This window comes from Triturus cristatus, chromosome 4_2 (assembly GCF_964204655.1).
Source record: "Triturus cristatus chromosome 4_2, aTriCri1.1, whole genome shotgun sequence".
NCBI classification, from domain to species: domain Eukaryota; kingdom Metazoa; phylum Chordata; class Amphibia; order Caudata; family Salamandridae; genus Triturus; species Triturus cristatus.
This window is the reverse complement of record NC_140586.1, coordinates 653,741,930-653,766,125: the sequence shown is the minus strand read 5'-3', so window position 1 is coordinate 653,766,125 and position 24,196 is coordinate 653,741,930. Positions and strand designations below refer to the sequence as shown.

Sequence of the window (24,196 nt, the reverse complement as noted above, 5' to 3'; positions counted from 1 at the left end):
AAGCCCCACCTGGAGGCCCTCAAACTCCACTGACGGACGGTCACGCGCGACAGCCATGATAACCTCTTTCTGCCTGTAGGAGTGTAGGTAGGTCAGAATGTCCTGCGGCTGGCCAGGGCCCGAGGCAGGGCACCCAGCACGATGCGTGCGATCCAGCTTGACCACCTAGCCCCCCAGCTCCGGGGCCATGTGCTTAAAGAGGCGGAGGACCCAGTCTTCTAGCTTGACTCGGTCTGTGTTGAGTGGTATGCCTTTAACGTGGATGTTGGAGCACCTCGAGCGGTTTTCAAGATCCTCCAGCTTGAGGTGTAGCTCCTCCTACTGTTCTCGGAGGTCGATTAGCTCCCAGGCCTGTTCAGCGAGCTCTTCCTCTCGCCTGTCCCCATTGCGCTCCAGGGTGTCCACACTACCTCCCACCTCGCCGAGATCCGCTATGAGCTGTTTAATATCAAAAGCCATGTCTTGTCGTAGCCCAGCGAAGTCTTCTCGCAGCCCACCAAAAAGCTGCTTAATGGATTCCATTGTGACGGGCAAGGCAGCCTGCCCCGTGGCTGAGTCCATCGTTGCGTTGCCAGGATGTGACCCATTGGGGTCAGTACTGAGCCCCCCAGTCTTCTTCCTACCCGGTTTCTGGAGGAGGTCTTTAATGGAGGCTTCCTTGCTTGGGACTTCTTTTTTGTTTCGTTGGGAGGCCATGGCCGGCAGCCCGCAGATGGAGGACCAGTGTTCCTACAGCTGCTGCCGGGAACCGACTCGGGCGGTATCACTGACCCTTTTGAAGATGATTCCCCTGCTCTGGCGCTCCTCCTGAATGGCCACTAGGAAAGGAGATCAGGCCTGTTGCCACGTCTGCGCACCAAGATCTGCAACTGCCAACCGGGTAGAGTTGCCCAAGGCCTGCTCACGCTGCTTCACCCTTTGTAGCTGGCGTGAGGGCTCCACGTATCCAAGGCCTCAGAGAGTTAAGACGGGCGCTACAGGACCAACTCTTTACAGGGCGTCCCGCCAAGCCTCCCCTCACAGCCTCCGGGCCATCTCACTACCTTCTGCGAGTAGCTGCTTTCCCACCTAGGTCGTGGGCCCCGGCCGCTATGGGCGCTACCACTGGACAAGGCCTCACCAGCAGGCCCGGCCCGGAGAGGGCCTCGCGTCCCTTTGGCCTACACTGCAGGTTGTGAATGCCAGAAGAGTCGATCCCAAGTGCCAGGGCCTCCCCCGCCGCCCAGCCCGCTCCTCTGCTATGGGCCGGTCCCCTGTAGGGCCCCTCAGTCAGCACTCCGCACTTCCCAGTTCCTTGTCCTGCAGTGCGGCCGGCGTGGCGATCACCTGACTGGTCGCTCGGGCTTTCCCTTGTCTAATGCCCAGTCCTCGACCTCTGCCGCCGGGGGCCTTGCTGCATCCAACCCGCTCTGGCTGACCGACGGGGCACCAGGCCTTGTTCTCACCTCCGGGGCTGTCTCACTGTCCAGTCTGCACCTCCACGGCAGGCCGATCGCTCTGCATCTCCCAGCGCACTCACAGTATCTTCGTGGCACGGAGGGCGGGCTGCTGTCACCTCGGCCGGCTAAAGCCGCCTGCCGACCGGGCGTCCCCGCGGCTCCTCAAACGAATGCGGCTGGCAAAAGCGTGAGTTCCGTGATCTTCCTTCCCCAATGGTCACCCCAGCACTGCCTCCACGTTGCCGCCGCCACAGGTCCCTTGGAGCCGCAATGGCCGCCCATCACATGATGCCGCACCTCCCGTCCGGTGCACAGGGACCGCATGTGCTCCGGACGTCCCGAGACCACAATTCAGCCAGTTATTGGTCTCAAGACTGCTGGTGGATGCAATTAATCGGCCTCGGCAAGCGGAGCCCCTGGAAAAACGGTGCTAACTCCGCCACCATCGTGGCCATACCCCCTACATAGGTTTTTTAAAGGTCTCGTCCACCTCTTTCCCCCTTGCCATTCATTTAGCCTCAGTGGGATCTTAATCTTAATTTGTTTCTCACTTTTTTGATGTGTGCTCCTTTCAAGTCTCTCTACAACTGTCCCCTCAGGCTTCTCACAATCAAAACAGCCTTTGTTGTGGCAAATACATCTGCCCGTAGAGTGAGTGAGCTGCAGGCCTTATCCTCTAAGCCGCCTTACCTCTTAGTCTATCCTGACAAATTGGTGCTTCGCACAAGGGCCTCCTTTCTGATGTAAGTGGTCACCTCATTTCATGTAGGCTTATCTAACACGATGCCTACTTTTTACACTCCTCCACATCCCTCTAAATAAGAGGAGCGACTCCACCTTCTGGACTTAAAAAGAGCATTTTGGTCCTACCTTGACCACACAAGAGTGTTTTGGGTGAACGACCAACTCTTTGTGGGATACGTTGGTGCGAAGAAAGGTCGGGCAGTGCAGAAGCGGACAGCGGACCATCCCCCTAATGGGTTGTGCTCTGCATCAAAATCTGCTGCACACTTGCTAAGAAGCAACCCCCTGAACACTTGTAAGCTCATTACAGCAGCTTGAGCTAAAGCTGCTACCACTGCGTGAGCACATGGGATTCCAGTCCTGGATAACTACCAGGCAGCAACGTGGGTATCTCTGCACACATTTATCAAGCACTACTGCCTGGACAGTCCGGTCCATAGGGATGGCACATTGCCCGTTCGGTCCTACAGGAAATTCCTTGTTGGAAACTAGCCTGCAGAACCCACCCCCAGGGATGGTATTGCCTGAGTATCCGTTCTAAGGAAAGGAATCTGCGGCTAGAAGTCTCTGCCAGATGAACAAGTTACTTACCTTCTGTAACGCCTTATCTGGCAGAGACTATAGCTGCAGATTCCTTACCGACCTCTTCAATGCATAGAACCTAGAGAGGCCCTCAGGGGCCACAACGTCATGGAGCCATGTCTCAAGGAAAGCCAACATTGAGTCCCCCTCACCATGCTCGGGTAACCCCCACAATGCGGACATTATTACTGCTGGCCCGTTCTTCCTGGTCATCTAAGTAAACAGCCAGGCACCGAGACTGTAGCTCAATGACACCCTCAGCACCGCTGAACACATGCACTTCCAGATCCACTCGGACCCCAAGACCACCCTAAGAGGCACCCTCGTCTACAGACCGCCAGGACCCCGAGCACAATTCTGCGACTCCATCGCCGACCTCATCAGCACGCACGCACTGACCTCCACCGACTACACCCTCCTCGGAGACCTGAACTATCACCTGGAGAACAACAACGACAGCAACTCCTCCACCCTGATCGACAATCTCGCCAACCTCGGACTGAAACAGCTCGTCACAACGCCGACCCACATCGCCGGCCACACGCTAGATGCCATCTTCTCCTCAAGCCCCCACGTCACCTTCAGCCACGCCTCCGAACTCACCTGGACAGACCACCGCTGCATCCACTTCTCCTTCCGAAAACCCCTCACACACCACCACACACTACAGACCCCCCGCCGTGGCTGGGGCAAAGTCTCCCAAGAACAACTACAGACAAGCCTCGCACTCAACCCTCCGACGAACCCCACCAACCCTGATGAAGGTGCAGTCACCCTCGAACGCTGGATGAATGACTGCGCCAACACCATCGCCCCGCTGAAAAACCCCACCAGCAGAAGAGTCAGCTGGTTTACCCCGGAACTCCTCGACTGAAAACGAACCTGCCGGAAACTGGAAAACATATGGCACAGCGACAAGATGCCCGACAGCCGCACTGCCCACAAAGACGCCATCCGCAACCACCACCACCTCAACAGGACCGCCAAAAGGACCTCCTTCACAGACCGCCTCGACAACAACGCACACAACAGCAAGGGGCTCTTCACCATCGTGAAGGAACTCTCCAACCCCAGCTCCAACGCCAACGACATCCCACCATCGCAAGCCCTGTGCGACTCCCTCGCCACCTTCTTTCACCGGAAAATCACCGACACCCATGACAGCTTCAGACCCCGGATGACCCCTACAGACCACACCGCACCCCACCGCCCACGACACCCTGACAACCTGGGCCAACGTGAGCATTGAGGACACAATCACGACCATGGGAACAATCCACTCCGGATCCCTGTCCGACCCTCTCCCGCACCACATCTTCAACAAAGCCAGCAATTCCATCGCACCCCACCTGCACAAAATCATCAACCTCTCCTTCGAGACCGCCACCTTCCCTGAGAACTGGAAGCACGCTGAGATTAACGCCCTACTGAAGAAACCGAAGGCGGATCTGAGCGACCTCCAGAACTTCCGACCCATCTCCCTGCTTCCGTTCCCAGCAAAGGTCATCGAGAAGATCGTAAACACCCAGCTCACCCGTCACCTCGAAGACAACAACATCCTGGACCCGTCCCAATCAGGATTCCGCAGCAACCACAGCACCGAGACCGCCCTCATCGCCGCCACAGATGACATCAGGATCCTGCTAGACAACGGCGAGACGGCAGCCCTCATCCTCCTGGACCTCTCCGCCGCCTTCGACACCGTCTGCCACCGCACACTACACACGCGCCTCCTCAACGCAGGGATCCGAGACAAGGCCCTGGACTGGACCACCTCCTTCCTCTCCGGCAGAACACAGAGAGTCCGCCTCCCCCATTCCGATCTGATGCCTCCGAGATCATCTGTGGCGTCCCTCAAGGATCTTCCCTCAGCCCAACGCTGTTCAACGTCTACATGGCACCACTAGCACGCATCGACTGACAGCACGACCTCAACATAATCTCCTATGCCGATGGCACTCAGCTGATCCTCTCCCTCACCAAGGACCCCCTGACCGCCAAATCTAACCTCCACCAGGGAATGAAGGCCGTCGCAGACTGGATGGAGGACAGCCGCCTCAAACTGAACACAGACAAGACGGAAATCCTCATCCTCGGGTCCAACCCCTCTGCATGGGATGACTCTTGGTGGCCCACGTCACTGGGGTCCCCCCTGCCCCCCACCGACCACGCACGCAACCTGGGAGTCATCCTCGACTCGAAACTCTCCATGACCAAACAAGTCAACGCAGTCTCCTCCACCTGTTTCAACACCCTCCGCATGCTCCGCAAGATCTACAGATGGATCCCAACAAATACGAGGAAAACAGTCACCCAGGCCCTAGTCAGCAACAGACTCGACTACGGAAATGCCCTCTACGCCGGAGCCTCGTCCAAGCTCATCAACAGACTACAGAGAATCCAGAACGCCTCGGCACGCCTGATCCTCGACATCCCACGCCGCGACCACATCACCCCCACCTGAGGAGCCTGCACTGGCTCCCCGTCGACAAAAGAATCTCCTTCAAGCTCCTGATCCACGCACACAAAGCACTCCACAAAACCGGCCCAGCCTATCTCAACAGTCGACTCTCCTTCTACGTACCCAACAGGAAACTCCGCTCCGCTGACCACGCCCTGGCCACGGTCCCACGCATCCGGAGAACTACTTCCAGAGGCAGATCCTTCTCCCATCGCGCCGTCAAGACCTGGAACACCCTCCCCCTCTACCTGCGACAAACCGAAGACCTGCTGACCTTCAGGAGACAACTCAAGACCTGGCTCTTCGACCAATAGCAGCAGCTACCCCCCCCGCGCCTTGAAACCCTCACGGGTATGTAGTGCGCTTTACAAATTATGTGATTGATTGATTGATTGATTGAAGAGCCAAGATGCAATGATGCACCGACTCGACAGCTGGTGCCAGGGTCTGTACCGTGGTCTCCAGGGCAGCAACCCTCGCTGAGATCTTCCCCGAATCCTCACAGATATGACCCAGCTTCATGGAAAGGGAATCAATTTTGACCTCCAACCGTTCCCCGGAAGGTTCAGTGGTGGCCAAGGGCTTGTCAAAATTGTCATCCATGTACGCTTCGTCTCCGATGCCAGCTTCCTGCTTGATCTCCTGCAGGGGGCACTTGCGTCTGCGTCATCCTTAGAGCATTGGGTGCACCCCATAACGGCATCAAGAAAAGAACGGGGGTCCTCGAGGAACGTCAGAAGCAGGGCCATGAGAGTAGCTACCAATTCCCCCTGTGGCACAAAGGGTGGCGTTTCAACAAGAATCCAGGGCCTCCGAGTGGGTGTAGCCGATCTTAAGCCAATAGTGACAGGACACTAAGGCCAGGGGCAAGGTAACTAAGGGGGTGTTCTGCGATAAATGTTGCCACTCTCCCACTCCCAGCCAGTCCCCACAACAGCTGGGAGGGAGGGCCCCCAGCACCCTGAGAATCTACTCACCAAAGTCACTGCAACAAGCATCGTCCCCACTTCAGAATGGCAGTGTCGGGGCCCTGATGCCCCAGTCCAACTCACCGCTGTGTACAGAGAGGGAGGTGTGCCAGCAACTGCATATAGGTGTCTAGGGGCTCTTCAGGTGGTATAATGGATTCCTACGAGTTCACAGGACTCACTCAGCAAAATCAGTAAAGAGGCACCAGCCCCACAATGTGCACTGCTGCCACCGTGGGTGTTCTCCAAAGCAGCCTCGGCAAACTGGATGGGGCCGAAGTTCCAGTGTTGTTCCAGGGCTGAGTGCAGGCGACCCCTGCTCACCAAACCCCTTGCGGGAGTCCCTGAGGCATATGGGCCCACATGAAGAAATTCCAGTTGGGGGCAGCCGCCTTGGAGATTTCCAGTAGCGACTGCGGGCAAAGCAGGAGCAGCCTTTATGATCAAAGCGCCCCGGTCCCGCACCACTGGATGAATCCTGACTCTCCTCGGCATCCCAGGCGCTTAGGCGAGGCCGGGGGAATAGCAGGGGGTGAGGAGATCCGCCATCTATGTCTCTAAGGAATGGTGGCTGTCTCCACCCCCTCACCCCCTTATGGGTATCACTTGTAGTATTTGGTGCCCCATATGTCCTAAGTGGGATCATTTATCCGGTTGCACTTTTAAGAATCCGTCAGATATCTTTGATGCACAAACTCCACAGGAGTTCTGCGAATTTGCTGAACACCAGCTGAAGATGAGCATACTACCATTCAAAGAGGACCGAAGTTCCAATAATATATTATTATTATATAATAATTTCAGACAGAGATGACAAAAAGAGGAGTCATATAGTTGGAGGGCAGACCTCAGTGTTCGCAACTCTACCACGGATGACATCAAGGTTCTTACACCAGAGCTTGGTCCAAGGTGCTTGTATTGGCTACAACCTGAGTTGCCCATGGCTCTATTTCTAATACTGAGACTGGGCATCCTGGTCGCACTACTTTGTTCAATGCGGGTTTTTCTCTACAACAGACAGGGGAAATGTTCTTAGTCCTTGGTACCATACATTCATACCTACTCTGTTTCACAGAGTCGTGATTCATGTAATGTAACACGACGCAGGACACTTGTGTCATAGAAGAAAGAGTGAATTTGATTCCAGCACTGATTACTGTAAATGGCATGGGCAGACTGGTTTTCATTTTCTCTCTGCTTTCCTTACATAATTAACTAGGAAAATCACAGGATCCTCATCCTTCCAATGCCAGAAGAGATAGCTTCCCACAATCCCCTGAGCTCATGTTGTGGAGCATTTTACCATGCTTTGGGTTGAGCATCTGCTTTTGTTCCGGAGGACCTCTTTAACCCTTTCCACCTATGATGATGTGTAGCTCATATTCGGACTCTCCCTTACACTTAGGACCTTTCGTTAAGCGTTGTGACGGGTAGGATTGTGGGTACAAGTGTGTTTCCTTATATTTCCTTTCGGTTCGTTCCTCGCTGCGGCCAGTGTATGGCAAGGGTTAGTCCATTTAAGTAAGTGTGCTACAATGGCAATCACAATCACAATCTCCGTCGTGGGTTAAGCCACAAGCTGTTGTTAAGTTTAGCTGCCACCACAGCCACTCTCTTAACCACAGTTGTTTTTTTAAACAAACTTTATTGTAGTTCTATGAAAATAATCATCTTACGTTAGGCTTGGCAATATCTAGCAATATACATATAGAATGTGTTAATCTGCCAGTCAAAAAAATACAATAAGGAGAGGTAGCATCTGTCTTAATAACAATCTGAAGCTCAATAACCAGCCCTATCTTAGGATCATATTCGTTCTTAACTTCTGCTCAGCACCCACAACAGGCAGCTCCCTCTCTCGTTCCCATCTTTCCACTCTCTCAACCACAGTTGCTCATCTTTTCCACCATTTAGGTTACCTTTGCCACTTTCATGACAAATTCTATTTATTGTAAGATTTCTTCTAAAAAGCGTATCTATCATTTGATTCTGCAGATGCCGTCCCTTTCATGCCTCCGGTGAAACTGTCTGAACCACTGCAGGCACAGGAGCCTGGAATTTCTGGACCTAGGGAGACATTATTTTCCCCACTTGATGCAGATATAGACATGGGCATGACTGACAACTTGAGAGAAGGAGGTTGAGGAGGATTGTTTCTCTTCTTCTTGGACATGCTATTTTTGTATGATTATGCATGATATTGGCGTTACCCTCTGAGAGTATTAGGAGGATTGTTGTACCTGTAAAGTGATGTATTAAAGGTCGACTTTTTGACAGAATCCAAGCATGTGTCTGGAAATTGATAAATTCAGAGGCCTTGAAGACAAAAAGGTATTACCCTCTTCTTATTCCCCTTCCTCCATTTAACAATGGCCATTCTACATCATGCTCTGCTGTTTAGGCCAAGGAGATAAACTTCATGAGTGCAACTATCAAATATTTTCACAATAAGGCCTTGTTCTATTTCTGCCATGTATTTGCAAATGCTGGATATCAGACTGTGATTTGCCGATATGTAAGGATGTATGAAAAATCTTGGATACTCCCCTATCGCACGCGTGAAGAAATCATCCAGGAAAGTTAATGACTGCCAAATATGTAGGCTCTTGATGTAGGATATTGCAGACAAGGAAGTTTGTTGTTATTTAAGTCATAAGTGATGGTCTTAGGCTTTCTTTTCAGTGGTAATGACCTAGTCTCATCTACTGCTAGCAAAATCTTATTCAGTGTAGGACCCGGACCTTGATGGGGCAATCCATTATTTATTGTTTTGAACAAGTCTCAACGTAAGGCTTCCCAGGCCTAAAATTTGGCCTAATAGATAAATATTTAATGGATTTGCCGAACAGTATTTCAGACAGGCAGTGGTCAAAGGTGGAAGTTCTTAAATCTGCCAAGAGATTCATAATCACTGTTGCCCCCCATGACGTAAACAAACAGATATACCAATCCCATCTAAGACCACTTCAGGCAAGTAGAGAATTGAGGAAGTTACGGGAGGAGGTTTGCTAATTTCTCCAGTTTGGAGGGAGGTCCCACTGGTCCATTGGTCTCTTTCCATGGATGTACAGTGGTTCAGATTCCTACTACTTCATGCCTCCCTTCTCCCTTCTTTACACCCAACCAATCTCTCCGGAGGCACTGCTAAAGATCCCAACACTTCTGGAACTGCGTGTTCTGGTGCTGCAAACATAACTCATCCTGGAATTCGATTTCATGTTCTTTGCGCAGCACCAGGATATTTGTGCCAAACTAAACATTAAAATAAAACAGTCCCCATGAATTCTCCTCCACAATAAAGCGCTGAAGACCATCTCTTAATGCAACACCTATCTGTAGTGTAGCTATATGGTTACCTGACTCTTCTTGAAGAGAAACCTCCTCCTCCTCTCCCCCAACCACATGCAGACCCATTTCTTACATACACCCTGCTCTTCTCTTTGCTATGCATCTCCTTCCGTCTCCTCCCCTTTTCCTACTGTGCCATTACTCAGCTTGGTCTGCACACTATTGTAACCTTTGCCCTTCTACAGTGCTCACCTGCTTTGTAGATGTGTTTGTGCTATCTGAGTCACATACATACATCCTTTAAATCTTTTTCTTCTCAAAGAATCGTTTGGATGAAATACATAATAGCCTCTCACTAGGTGGGATATTGTCTCTATTCCATAAAGGAGAAGGATGCATATTTCCACAGCTTGATGTGTGATGCAGGATTGACGTTTCTCTGGTTTGTAGCTAGAAGTATTTTGTTAGATATACAAAGGCAATTTAACTTGTCTCCATCAGTCTTCATTAAGATGCTGGGGAAAGCCCTTGAGAGGGTTCTATCCTCATCTACTGATACCTCTTAACTCAAAAGATGCTGTATGCTCTCTACATCATGTGATGTTGCTACTCTTCAACATAAGCCTCTATGAACGAGCTCATCTTCTTGGTGCCCTAGCTATGCACGTTTTCCATTGGAGTTTCTGTGAACAAAGCTACAGTGAATGGCCGTTGCACCAGAGGAGATCATTTTGTGTCTGCAGTTTAATGACTCAAAGCTTTTAACTCATTCCTTCAACACAAGGTTTCAATTGACTCACGTTTCTGATTCCCCTTGTCAAATAAAAATACTTTATTTCCAAGAAATAAATTCTTATTGAAATATACATACCTTTTTCTTTAGATAGCCTAAAACAACAGTTCATAATTATATCTTTCAACCACACTTACTTACAATACATACAATTGCAAGCATAGAAACATTGAAATGTCTCCATGCAATTTCTTGTCACGTCCCGGCGCAATTTGGGGCGGGAACCACACAGGAGGTAAGCGGGAGCGAGTAATGCCGGGACATTGGTGGGATGGACTACAATTCCCAGAAGTCAAGTGAGGGGCGTCTCCTACCGTCCCTCGGACTTCCTTCTTAAGCTCCGCCCTGGGACAGCTCGGGGCTTGTCAATCCCGTTTCTTCGAGTTACCGCGTTTGACCTGCCGTCCTCGAGTCACGCTCCTCGTGTCCCGCTGACATCCTGCTATCCCGTCCTATTCTCGGAGCAGCCCCGCTGAGCCCCGTACCAGAATAATTTCCGCACGCGCTGAGGCGCGCAACATTGTATCGTTGCACCCTTGTTCGACAGGGTGTTCCCCGGCGTGCCGCTTGAAAGGCAGGCGCGCAACTTTGTATCGTTTCATCCTGCTCCGACAGGGTGTTCCTCGGCGTGCCGCTTGAAAGGCAGACGCGCAACATTGTATCGTTGCACCCTGGTTCGACAGGGTGTTCCCCGGCGAGCCGCTTGAAAGGCTCGGATCCCGTTTTTGTTATTTACTTTGCTTTCACTCGCCACATTAACAGGAACTTCTCCATTGGGACTCGCTATTGGGTGAGACGGCTGTCTCTCTCTCTTCTGGATTTCTGTCTACTTCGTCACATAAGCGGATCTCTCTCCTTGATGTTCCTGCTCTAGGGAACCACAGTCCATCAGAGCTAAGTACTTTCCTTACATATATTTCAGAAGGAGTCTAGTTCGCATGTCTTGAGATGTGAAGAGGGACACGCTTCTTGAGGTGGTTAGATTAGCCCTGGACTAAGAGAAACCTGTATCCGGCACTTGTAAGTGGGGGGGTTGTTGTCAGTAACATTAGACTCCATCCTTCCTGACTGCTGGTAATGCATAGAGTGTGTTCTCCTTATTTCTCACTGCAGGGACCACGGGGTGTATACAGTGGAAGTCCCAGAGCCTGACTGAAGTCTGTTACCTGTCCACTGCAGTGAATTACTGGTTTACCTTTCTTGTTTCTTTTGTCCCTTTTTTCCCTTCCCCTGATGGGGAGTGGTCCGGCGAGGGTACTATTTATATACTCCCGGGCGGCTCCGCAGTGGGGGCAGGGTTCCCTGTCATCTTTCATCGCTCCTGCTGTATCCGGCTTGAAGGTTAGTGGTAACCTGCTAACAGTCTGACAGATTGACAAGCCCACGGTTACTTACAGCCTGAGCGATGGAGACCTCTACCATCCTTTCGTCAGTTTTAGAAACTATGACCGCCTTACGCATAGAGGTAGACGCATTCAGGGGCGAGAACCTTCTGTTGCGGAACGAGTTGGGTTCCCTAAGACAGGAGGTAACAGGGCTTTCAAGAGCTCCACCTACGGGGGGAAGAGGGGGAGGTTCCTATATTAGGGATTGGACCCTGCCCCCACCTACTACTTCTCACACTTCTACCAGGGTTGACACCCCAGCCCAGAATAGGGGAGTCCTGGGGGCAGATACCCCGATCGTACATGTTCTTCAACCAAGCCATCTACCCCTTGCTCCGCCAGAGCGATTCACAGGAGACCCTAAGAAATTCGGCATCTTCCTGGGCCAATGTAAGCTGCACTTTATGTGCAAACCTGCAGTGTTCCCCTCCGACCAGGCCAAAACTGCATTTATAATGTCCTACCTGGGAGGCAACGCTGCCAGCTGGTCTCTGCCTTTGATAGAGAGAGATGACCCGGTCCTGTCCAATTACGATGAATTTTGCGCGGAGCTAAGTAAGTTGTTCGACAGAAAGGCGCATCACTTATCTCTGGATCGAGAGTTCATCACTCTTAAGCAAGGATCCCAGGATCTCCTCACCTATATCACTAGCTTCAACAGACTCCTCGTTGAGACCAATTGGCCAGTGGAAAAAAGGACCTCCATGTTTTACCAAGGACTCAAGGGAGAACTTAAAGACGTCCTAGCACAAGTGGTGCACATGCCAGACAACTGTGAGGAATTAATCGACCTTACCGTTCAATTAGACCATCGACTCCAAGAACGAAAAGGAGACCGGTACCGACCGGAGACACGGGCTTACTTACCTAGGCCTCTGGTAGAAGACCGCTCGTCTGCCCCAGAGGGACCAGAACCCATGCAAGTGGGGGGAATAAGAGGACCTCTTAGCCTAGAAGAGCGAGACAAACGAAGAAAACAGCGGTTGTGCCTGTACTGCGGTAAACCCGGACATTTCATAAAGGAATGCAAGACCCGGGCTCGATTCACAACCAAAGGCACTCCAGGGAGCCAAGCCCTACCGGTTGTCGACTACGTGGCAGGGGATGCGGGAAACTAAACCTCTCAAACAAGACTGAGACCCCTTGTTTGAGACCCTGGGAGGAAGCGGTCTCTTCGCCTGTGGCTAATACCACTCTCACCGTGGTGGCTCACATAAACCTGTGCGTATCACTGGAGTTGCCCTCTGGAGACGCGGTTATGGTACATGCCTTGTTGGATTGTGGGGCTACCGGCAATTTCATGGACCAGCAGTTCGCCCACAGCATCGGGATCCCGTGTGAAAAGAAACAGAATCCGGAACATGTGAAGGCTGTGGATGGTTCTGCTCTAACGTCTGGGTTGATACGGTTCCATACGCAGAAGGTCCTGATGCAAGTAGGGAGTCATCACTATGAGTTCATCCAATTTGATCTGATTGACGCCCCCCACTTCAATCTCATTCTAGGAATGCCATGGCTAACTTATCATGATCCATTGGTAAGGTGGGCGGCTCGTACAGTATCCATGAATTCAGTTTTCTGCGAGCAGCATTGTACCAAGGACCTGATTAAACCAACGGGAGACCAAACTCCTGCGGGGTTACTCATCAAGGGAGTGAGCAGTAAAACTGTATGCTGTGCCTCTACATTGCCAGAAGAGTACCGACAATTCCAGTCTGTCTTCAGCCAGAAAGAGGCAGGGAAGCTTCCCCCGCACAGAAGTTACGACTGCGTGATAGACCTCGAACCAGGAGCCCTCATACCATGCAGTCGAGTGTATGCCTTGACAGAAGCAGAAACCCAGTACTTGCGACAATATCTTGACGACTTGTTGGCCTCTGGTTTCATTCGCCCTTCTACCTCCCCAGCTTCATCACCGCTTTTTTTTATCCCTAAAAAGGAAGGAGGATTAAGGGCTTGTATAGACTATAGAGCCCTCAACAGAGTCACCATCAAAAACAGGTACCCCTTACCCCTGATACCTGTCCTTTTGGATCAACTGAAAGGAGCCAAATTCTACACGAAACTAGACCTAAGGGGGGCATACCATCTTGTGCGGGTGCGTAGCGGGGATGAATGGAAGACGGCCTTCCGGACAAAGTTTGGGCTTTATGAGTACCAGGTCATGCCCTTCGGTCTCTGCAACGCACCCGCCGCCTTCCAGTTCTTCATGGACGAGGTACTACGAGGACTATTGGACATCTCCTGTATCGTCTACATAGATGATATTCTCATTTACTCCTCGTCTATGGAAGAACACATACGCCACGTGTCGGAGGTGTTGAATCGCCTACAACGCTTTGCCCTATACGCCAAGTTGGAGAAATGCCTCTTTCATGCCACTGAAGTGGAATTTCTAGGATACATTATAGGCCCCAACGGGTTGTGTATGGACAGCAAAAAGATCCAAGCTATAGTCCAGTGGGAATCTCCGCCTAACGTAAAAGTCCTCCAGAGCTTTCTAGGGTTTGCTAACTTTTACCGGAGGTTCATTAAGGAGTTTTCCCGTGTCATCCAGCCGTTAACTCACTTACTGAAGAAAGGAGTTAAGTTTTTGTGGACCGAAGCAACAGAACAAGCATTCCAGACCCTCAAGAAGAGCTTTACTCAGGCTCCTGTGCTAAGGCATCCCGACACATCGCTACCTTTCGTTCTGGAGACGGACGCCTCCCATTATGCCATCGGGGGTATTCTCTCTCAACGCCATCCTAGCACCGGACAATTGCATCCTGTGGCGTATTATTCAAAAAAGCTAACTACATGCGAGGTCAACTACAGTATCATGGACAAAGAACTGTTGGCTATAAAAAGAGCATGTGAAGAGTGGAGGCACTACCTCCTGGGAGCCAAGCATACCGTTGAAATATTTACAGACCATCGTAATTTACTATTTCTGAAAACGGCAAGGGCACTTACACCTAGACAACTCCGATGGTCGCTGTTCTTTTCAGATTTTGACTTCGTCATCAAATACCGTCCAGGACCTCAAAACGGTAAGGCTGATGCCTTATCGAGACCTGTCTCTATACCTGAAACCAATCTTCCAGATCGAGACCCGCCTGCGATCCTGCAAGGAGCCTCTTTCCCTGATTCTCTGTTGGCCTCCGTCACCACCCTCGAGTTTTTGGACAAGGTGAAGGAGCAAGTAGAAGATATGGATATCGAAGCATGGATCAAAGAAGACCCCGATCACCGTAACAGCAGTAACGACCTTCTGTATCATGATGAGCGGTTGTACATACCAAATAGCCCTTTGCAAATGCAAGCCCTCCACTGGATTCATGATTCCACATTGGGAGGACATCAAGGCATACAAAAGACTATCAAAGCCATGAAAAGATATTTCTGGTGGGAAACCTTGCCCGCAGATACAACCACCTATGTCTCTGAGTGCGCTATTTGTACACAAGGGAAAGCACAACATCAAAAACCAAGTGGGTTGCTACAAATCATTCCCGTACCCCCAACACCCTGGCATACGCTGTCCATGGACTTCATAGTGGACATGCCTACCAGTATGGGACATAACACTATACTGGTCGTGATAGATCACTTGACAAAAATGGGACATTTCATTGCACTATCTAAATTACCCTCCTCCGCCGAACTGGCCCAGGTGTTTTTGCAACACATCGTACGAGCTCATGGCATCCCGGCGGTGCTCATAACGGACAGAGGGACCCAGTTCACTTCAAGATTCTGGAAAGCATTATGTGACATCATGAAAGTGGACGCTCGCCTCTCGTCTAGCTACCACCCGCAGACAGACGGAAAAACAGAGAGGCTGAACCAAACACTCGAGCAATACCTTAGATGTTTCACATTGCAACATGAAGAAGAGTGGACGAGGCTTCTGTGGATGGCTGAGTTCGCTTACAATAATGCCGAACACTCTTCCCTAGGATGTTCCCCTTTCTTTTGCCTACATGGGTAACACCCTAATATGTTGCCCTTTGAGAAACCTGCACAATCCAAGCACCCCACCATACACGAGCACCATGCACATCTCCGTAGCGTGTTACAGGAGGCAAAAACACAGCTTAGTAAGGCCCAACTCCGAGATAAGCAATATGCTGACAAAAGACGCACCCCAGAACCTTCCTATGGGGTGGGAGACAAGGTATGGCTTAACACCAGGCACTTGAGACTGAAAGGGAATTCGAGACTACGCCCAAAGTTCGTAGGACCCTATGAGGTAGAGAGAGTGATAAATCCTGTAGCCATTAAATTGCGACTCCCTTCTTCCTGGCGTATCCATCCAGTCTTTCATGTGTCCTTGCTACGACCCTGCCTTCCTCAAACCAGATTGCTACAAAAACCCCAACCATTAACCATAGAAGGGGAGGAGGAATACGAAGTGAAGCGTATCCTTGACTCTAAGATCATTCGGGGAAGGATTCATTATTTGATTGATTGGAAGGGATACGGCCCTGAAGATCGGTCCTGGGAACCCAAGACCAATCTTCACTGTCCAGACCTGCTCACACGCTTTCACAGGCGGTTCCCGTCTAAACCTGGTGGCCCGTCGGGACGCCGGTCATTGAGAGGGGGTCCTGTCACGTCCCGGCGCAATTTGGGGCGGGAACCACACAGGAGGTAAGCGGGAGCGAGTAATGCCGGGACATTGGTGGGATGGACTACAATTCCCAGAAGTCAAGTGAGGGGCGTCTCCTACCGTCCCTCGGACTTCCTTCTTAAGCTCCGCCCTGGGACAGCTCGGGGCTTGTCAATCCCGTTTCTTCGAGTTACCGCGTTTGACCTGCCATCCTCGAGTCACGCTCCTCGTGTCCCGCTGACATCCTGCTATCCCGTCCTATTCTCGGAGCAGCCCCGCTGAGCCCCGTACCAGAATAATTTCCGCACGCGCTGAGGCGCGCAACATTGTATCGTTGCACCCTTGTTCGACAGGGTGTTCCCCGGCGTGCCGCTTGAAAGGCAGGCGCGCAACTTTGTATCGTTTCATCCTGCTCCGACAGGGTGTTCCTCGGCGTGCCGCTTGAAAGGCAGACGCGCAACATTGTATCGTTGCACCCTGGTTCGACAGGGTGTTCCCCGGCGAGCCGCTTGAAAGGCTCGGATCCCGTTTTTGTTATTTACTTTGCTTTCACTCGCCACATTAACAGGAACTTCTCCATTGGGACTCGCTATTGGGTGAGACGGCTGTCTCTCTCTCTTCTGGATTTCTGTCTACTTCGTCACGTAAGCGGATCTCTCTCCTTGATGTTCCTGCTCTAGGGAACCACAGTCCATCAGAGCTAAGTACTTTCCTTACATATATTTCAGAAGGAGTCTAGTTCGCATGTCTTGAGATGTGAAGAGGGACACGCTTCTTGAGGTGGTTAGATTAGCCCTGGACTAAGAGAAACCTGTATCCGGCACTTGTAAGTGGGGGGGTTGTTGTCAGTAACATTAGACTCCATCCTTCCTGACTGCTGGTAATGCATAGAGTGTGTTCTCCTTATTTCTCACTGCAGGGACCACGGGGTGTATACAGTGGAAGTCCCAGAGCCTGACTGAAGTCTGTTACCTGTCCACTGCAGTGAATTGCTGGTTTACCTTTCTTGTTTCTTTTGTCCCTTTTTTCCCTTCCCCTGATGGGGAGTGGTCCGGCGAGGGTACTATTTATATACTCCCGGGCGGCTCCGCAGTGGGGGCAGGGTTCCCTGTCATCTTTCATCGCTCCTGCTGTATCCGGCTTGAAGGTTAGTGGTAACCTGCTAACAGTCTGACATTTCTCAATACAGTTCACAGCCCAAGATCTCATATGTATTAACAAAACTTTGGAAAACATAATAAGAATATATTAAATGACAAACAATTCATATTACTCCAATCAGCATTTGTACAGTTCAAAGTGCATAGCGGCTTATCGCAATTTCAATGATCTCTCTTAATCATGCTTTAGTTTGAGACATACTTCCAGTCTTCTTAACATTTTCCTATTCGGAGATCCTGTCATTGCACCTAATACTTCCATACTAAGTATAAAACACCCATGCCAACCTAATATTAAAATCATAAAAAGGGGTAATATCACCAGGTTCTTTAAGATTTTGCACAAATACTGGTCAATGGCAGTAGCTACACCTCGGAACTTAAGGCCATGTATCAAATCCAGCCCCATTTCCCTAATTTGGATTCCATATTTTTTAAATGCAGGTTGGAGTAACTTTTTCCTTTCCCCCATGAAGAATCCACAATCCGTCAGTATATGCTCACTGAATATGTCATTCCTCACTTACAGGGACACTGCTGTTTATTCTTAGCAACTTCTATTTTTAATCCCTTGATACACCGCCATGGGTCAGTTCCCACCCTCAAACGCAAAACTTCATTACATAGACGATTGTACGGAACGTTATACAGGTAAGGTAATAGATCTGTGCTCGCCTGAGAATTTAAGTAAGGAATAACTGAACTCTTGGTTTTGAGATAGTGCAAATCCTCTCTCCAGCTAGTTTCTAGAGCACTTTGCCTGAGTGTACTCTTTATCTGGTTGGTCCCCTCTTTTGGTGGCCATTTCTGGGACCCCCAAACGCTTCAGCATCATTACCACAGGATTCTTTTTATCTGTGTAAATTAACATTATTTCTGGTAAGATTTGTTCCTACAATTTATCAACAGGCGCCCCATCCTAAAAAGAAAAAGAAAAGCACAAAGCATCCCCCAGAGCACTACAGGCTACAGTTCTCAACTCCCTCCTTACAGCTTGAATCATAGCATTTTAGGGAGTTCAAGAAGCAGTTTCAGAGAATAACTTTCAAAACCTTCCCATGATAACCGCCTACCCCAAGCCAACACCTCTGCACCATAAAGGGCCTGTGGAATTAGCTTACCCTGTATAACTTTACTTAGTGGCTCAAAGGTATGGCTCCCAAACTTACGCTCAAACCTTTTCACCCCATTCACTACTGTGGATAGAACTAGTCTTCGGGAAACCATTTGTGTATCCCACCACAAATCATCTGAAAAGGTTACACCCAGATACTTATACTCTCTAACCTGCTCTAAACATACATCACCTAGGAACCACACCGATTTTCTTTTCCTTATAGCCATAAACATTGTTTTTGTCCTATCGACATTTATCGTTAGTTTGTTTTCATGACAGTAGGCATTTAGGGTGTTTAATTACCGTTGCAGCCCTATAGGCATTAGGTCCATCACCACAAGATCGTCTGCATACATGAGGCAGCTAATATGCCTACCTCCAACCTTTGGTGAAAAACTATGCGTATCATGTAACTTCTGGGGGAGGTATGCAATGAACAGACTAAACAGCAAGGGTGCTAAAACGTACCCCTGTCGCAAGCCATTCTCAACCAAAATTTTCCTAGTCAGGCTTCCATGCCCATCGAGGTCAATCTTCACCCAGTGACCACTATGGAGCTTCCACACCAGGCCCAACAGGGCTCCAGATTTCTTCTACTGTTGTCATTTATGCCAAAGCATGTCCCTGTCCACCCTATTGAAAGACATTCGGAAGTCAACAAAACAGCATCAAAGGCCACCTACGGACTCCATTGACTTCTTTGCGACTCTCCACAGTGTGAAACAGTGGTCCATCATTAAGTGCTTCGGCCTAAAGCATCCTTGATCCGGTGGAATCAATCCAGATTCTCCTTGTCCTGGTCGCTCCTCTCACTTGGATCAGGATGCACCAGCCTCACTAGTAGTTATGTCTGCCCTGAAATCAAGAGTGGGGCCACTAGTCCTGCATGGCCTGAAGAAAATTAGACCTGGGGTGCTAATCATCCAAACCCACTAAGCTTCTGGGTTCTCTCAATTCGTCAGGCCTGGATGTCTATGTAATACCTAATTCTTCTGACAATGATGTGGAGAATCCTGGAGCTCTTCTACCTATGGACTCTTTTGTCCACTTTAAACAAGTGCATTCACATCAATCTTCATGAATTTAATGATATATCAGTGTAATCCTTCAGGTACCCACATTATCTGCCAAGCACCAATACATGACCTGGGGCTCTGGCTGTGTCAGTTTTTGTCACTGAATAATGCCGAATGTTATTCCATTTTCATGTCCTTTGAAATATGTATTATTCTTTGTAACCGAACTGTCCAAGTCAAGCATCCTTGTGATAAGCAATGCCGATAACGAATGAGAGGACGTTCTTAAACAACACCTTTATAGACTTCCATTTTAAGGGTCTGTCTCCTGTTTGTGATTTGAACATGGTTTTAGTACATTTTCACGGATACTCCCCTTCTGCCTTTGGCATCTAGTGAGTTTAAAATGTTGGTTTGGAATATTGTGTTCTCACAGTTTTGTTGGCCTGGTAAATGTATGACTGGTAGTCACCATTTTTTCATTTTATACCATATTTTCCTAGGGAGGTAAGATTTTAATTTGTAGTCTATAAACCCTCTCCCAGCTAGTATTTCACATGTTGTAATAGAAATGATGGGTTTTATATCGCAAAGAATGGGAAATAAAGGGTTTGTATTAATCTGTTACTGCAGATGTTATTTGAAAGTTTTCACTAGGGAGAGACTGCTAGATCCCGGTGTTTTCTGGAAAATTGACGTAAGTACTGTAACAACAATGTTGACTTTACCTATTTGATGCTTTTGTATTTTACCAGGCCTGTCCCTTCATTATTGATGTCTATGCGGACAAATGCAAGCCACGAATCAAAGTTGTCAGTCTGGAATCTAGCAATGAGCCACTTAACAAGGCCATCTGCACATCTGTCATTGCAAAAGGTGAAGCCAAAGTTCTGGATGCTTATCAAACTATGATTGTCCACACTTACAAGAGTGATACGAGGATCACATCTGTGATAGAAAATAAGGTATTACATTTTATTGCATGTTTGTAATATATGTGGGATTGATCAATGCAGAGAGTGAGGGTTGGAAGTGACTACTTGGCGCAGTAGGGCTTGAGCTCTCCCCTTCTCACTTAACAAGCAGGGTTTATGTGCCTGTCTTAGGCTTCCACCTTCCAGGGCTTGTACATGGGTGCAGGAACTGCTTCAATTTCCAAACACAGTCTGGACAAAGAGAGTAGATGCTGGGGTGGCCTGCTGGGTGATTAATTCAATGAGAGTTTGATGCAAGGGTGTGCAGCCGAAGCTCTGAGGGGGAAGTGGACTAGTTCACAGAGACTCCCCACCTACTCCATATGACTGGCTTGATCAGTCAGCTAGCCTTATGCATCACAATTTCCACAACTCCCTGTGGCTTTCTAAGCTGTCACGTGTGGGCAGTTTGTGCTCACATTGAAAGTGCAGTCAGCCTGAATGCTCTGTGTTATAACCCCCAGCAAGTTACATTCTGCTGTATTTTTCACTTAGGCCCCAATTATCAGGTGCACGGTACTGGTGGGATGGAAACTTTGCACCTGTAAAAAAAACATTTGCATGAAGTAACATCCCTAGATGCCATGCAATGACGTGTTAATCCTCACCTGACTCAGTTTTTCCAGTAGAAATTCCCAATTCCTTGGTTATTAACAGTTTCATTTACCACCAGCTTTGAGCAGATGGTAAATGGAGGTGACTGGCCAGGGGTAGGGAGAGGTTTGGGTAGTTTAGGTGGGGACCACCCTTTCAGTCGGAGAGGTTTAGGCTGGGGTTGAGGAGCCTTTAGCTATTTTACCTGCCAGATTTTCAACCAAAAAGAAAACCGATTCGGAAACGCTGGGCCACTTAATTGAGCTGAGAAATATCCCACCCAGGGACATTGATTTGCTCATCTTATAATTATCCCCATAGACGTTATAGAAACTAGTTTATTTCTGCTGGTTGTAAAGCCCCAGCAGACATATTCATTGTGCCCTCTGTGTCTTATATTTATTCTTGCTTTTGGGGCTGACAGAAGAGAGGCAGAAGAGGTAGTCAAGTGCAGTTTGGCAGACTGTAAATATGCCTTATCCCACTCTGGTTTCCCCCATTTTGAAATATTAAAGCCTAGTCTCCTCCACAGCGAAGAACCGGTTCTAGCTAGCCTTGTAGTCATAGCAGCATGCACATTTTGAGTATGGGTCCACCAGTACTAAATGTCTTCATCCTTGGGGAGGCCATCTTCATTCCATGTAATTCACTGAGTCCTGCACACATGACTGAATTACATCTCAGTGTCTGCTGTTTACCCAGTTTTCAAAGTCCATCCTGTGTGCAGGCGTCCATGCTAAGGGTGGGGAGTTAAGTGGGATGTCTGTTATGGGTGAGTTAGGGCTAAATTCTTTTTAAAGAACTGTGCATTAGGTCTTCATCACATACTGCTCTTGTCCTAACTGACCTTATTTTACACCATGATCGTGATGCTTTATTACAGAAAGCTGACTCAAAGATTGTTCTGACCTATTTGCTTGACGTGCCTGTTCCACTTAGTATACTTTGTGCTGATGGTCTACACAAAGCAGATAGAGAGCTCGCTTTAATTTTTAAAACAACAATTTCGTTTTGTTACATTATATGATTGATTCCATTGAATATTTTGACTCTATTAACATTGAACTGGACTAGTTCTGTTTTTCCTTCTGGCATATAATCCTACCTCTGTAAAACATATCTTCAGATTCCAAATTATGTTGATGTAAACTCACATATCTGTTTCATGTTGAGGAGTATTGTAATTGATAGAATGTTTTCCGTAGACACCTAAGTAACTGAAAGCCCTTCTTTAGAATGTTTTCCCTTTTTTCATTTTGTGTTTTTTAATAACTTTTAAGTTGACGTATTTCCCACAATTTAAATCCCCACAGCAGCTAAAGTTGCATAACATGTATGTTATTGTCACAGTAACCGTACATACACTAAATCATTTCCAATTATTTATGAACATAGCAGTTATATTGTTGAAAGACTAATTCCTTTCTAGTGATGCTGACACCAGTCAGCATCACTAGTTAGATCTCATTGTTGTCCTAAAAGACCTCCAAATATTTTTCAAATTATACCAAGTAATTGCAAAATTGTTAAACACCTCTCTTGTCATAATGAACATACTGTCTGACCTACGTGGGCACGCTATCTGCATGTTCGTTGCGCGCAATCTGCAGGGTCAGGGATGGTGTTCACCTCAAGTGCTATGCTATAATGTGTCCCCTTGAGACAAAATTCAAACGGTATTTCAAAATGCAGTCAATAAGGAAAGACTGACTCACAGAGGAGGTTGGAGATCAGAAATGAGGAAAACCATGAAGGTTTATTAAAATGTAAGTGCAATACAGGAAATGTGAAGAAATATAAATGCAGTAATAGTCACATTGAGTCACTCATAGAACAAAGAAATCAGTTGCCATGAAGGATATTAGTTACAAGAATAATGCAATAATGAGCAAAATCAAGAATGACAGATTGTCCAAAATGGGCAGCAAATCAATAGAAAATCGGACAGCACTCCTAGTAGAAGCCCAGAGTTTCAAAATGTCTCTCTGGCTCACCCCAGATTTGATGATTTGTATAGTCAATTTCACCATAGAAAATTATGGAAACTGCAAAGTCAGCATTATGTGAGGAAAAACATCATTATTTCATCAAATCACAATACAGTTTAAAAAAATGTCCTATAATTTACCATTTCAACACTAACCCACTACGTGAATATTGGTTTGCTCCTACTAACCTGATGTCATAAGAGATGTCAGAACGAATACGTTACAATAAAAAACGGAAAGACTCATTAATTAATTAATTCAATACAGTGTGATAGCAGGAAGAGCTTTGGGAAGTAGTAAAAAGGTTTCCTCTGTGGGTTCTTGGTGAATAACATCTTATGCAAAATAAACAGTGCCCATTTTGCTAGGTGTAGCGTCAAGTGAGAAATATAGACACACAATAAACATAATGCACCAGCATCCATATTTACAAAAATGGAGTTGAGGCCTACCTGAGACCTAGTTTTAGCTTTGGCTACAAAAGACACATTAAAACCCATCATGATTTTGTTTTAATTGCAATAACTCCATGTTAATACACTGACTTAATTCAAATGTGGACTAACTTCCAGGTAATTTCCCCCCTCTGATGATTATACCATCACTAAACCCCAAACTATTTATAATACACCAAGCATCACTTTCTTGCGTCTCAATTCTTCCACCATTTTAAAGTTGTCAATCTTATGCTCTGCCTTCTATCTCGATCTGGCCATGTTTCCTCTTAGACATTGTTGATACTATATTCTAATCCAACTAAAATTATTAATATCATTGTTGGGGCAGAAAAGTCCTCTGCATGGTAACGGATGTGCACCTCTGCCCTGAGTGCCCAACTGTATTGATGTCTGGATCCCTTATGCTGATTTTGTTGTCATAGGCAAACACAAATCATGTGTTTGCACCAAGACGTAGGCCCATCTCACTGATTGTGGCTTTGTTGGACCGTGAGGGCACCCAAAATCGCTACTCTCATAGTGGTGAGAGGCTACTGCCGTCATCAGGAGTAAAGCAGCACAGGCGAAGTGGTGGCAGCATACCGTGTAGTGATAAGTGGAAGTGAACAGGTCCTTTTTAACCTATGTCACTAGAG

The 24,196-nt window shown here is 48.3% G+C and overlaps 1 protein-coding gene across 7 annotated transcripts in view; it reads left to right on the top strand.

Moving 5' to 3' along the window:
• EFCAB7 (EF-hand calcium binding domain 7) overlaps positions 1-24,196 on the top strand; it is a 367,307-nt gene that overhangs the window by 302,373 nt on the left and 40,738 nt on the right. For all 7 annotated transcript variants that reach the window (XM_085602394.1, XM_085602399.1, XM_085602395.1 and 4 more), the window contains one exon: positions 20,303-20,512. In XM_085602394.1, the coding sequence (XP_085458520.1) occupies positions 20,303-20,512 (210 nt within the window). The remainder of the gene's footprint in view (positions 1-20,302; positions 20,513-24,196) is intronic.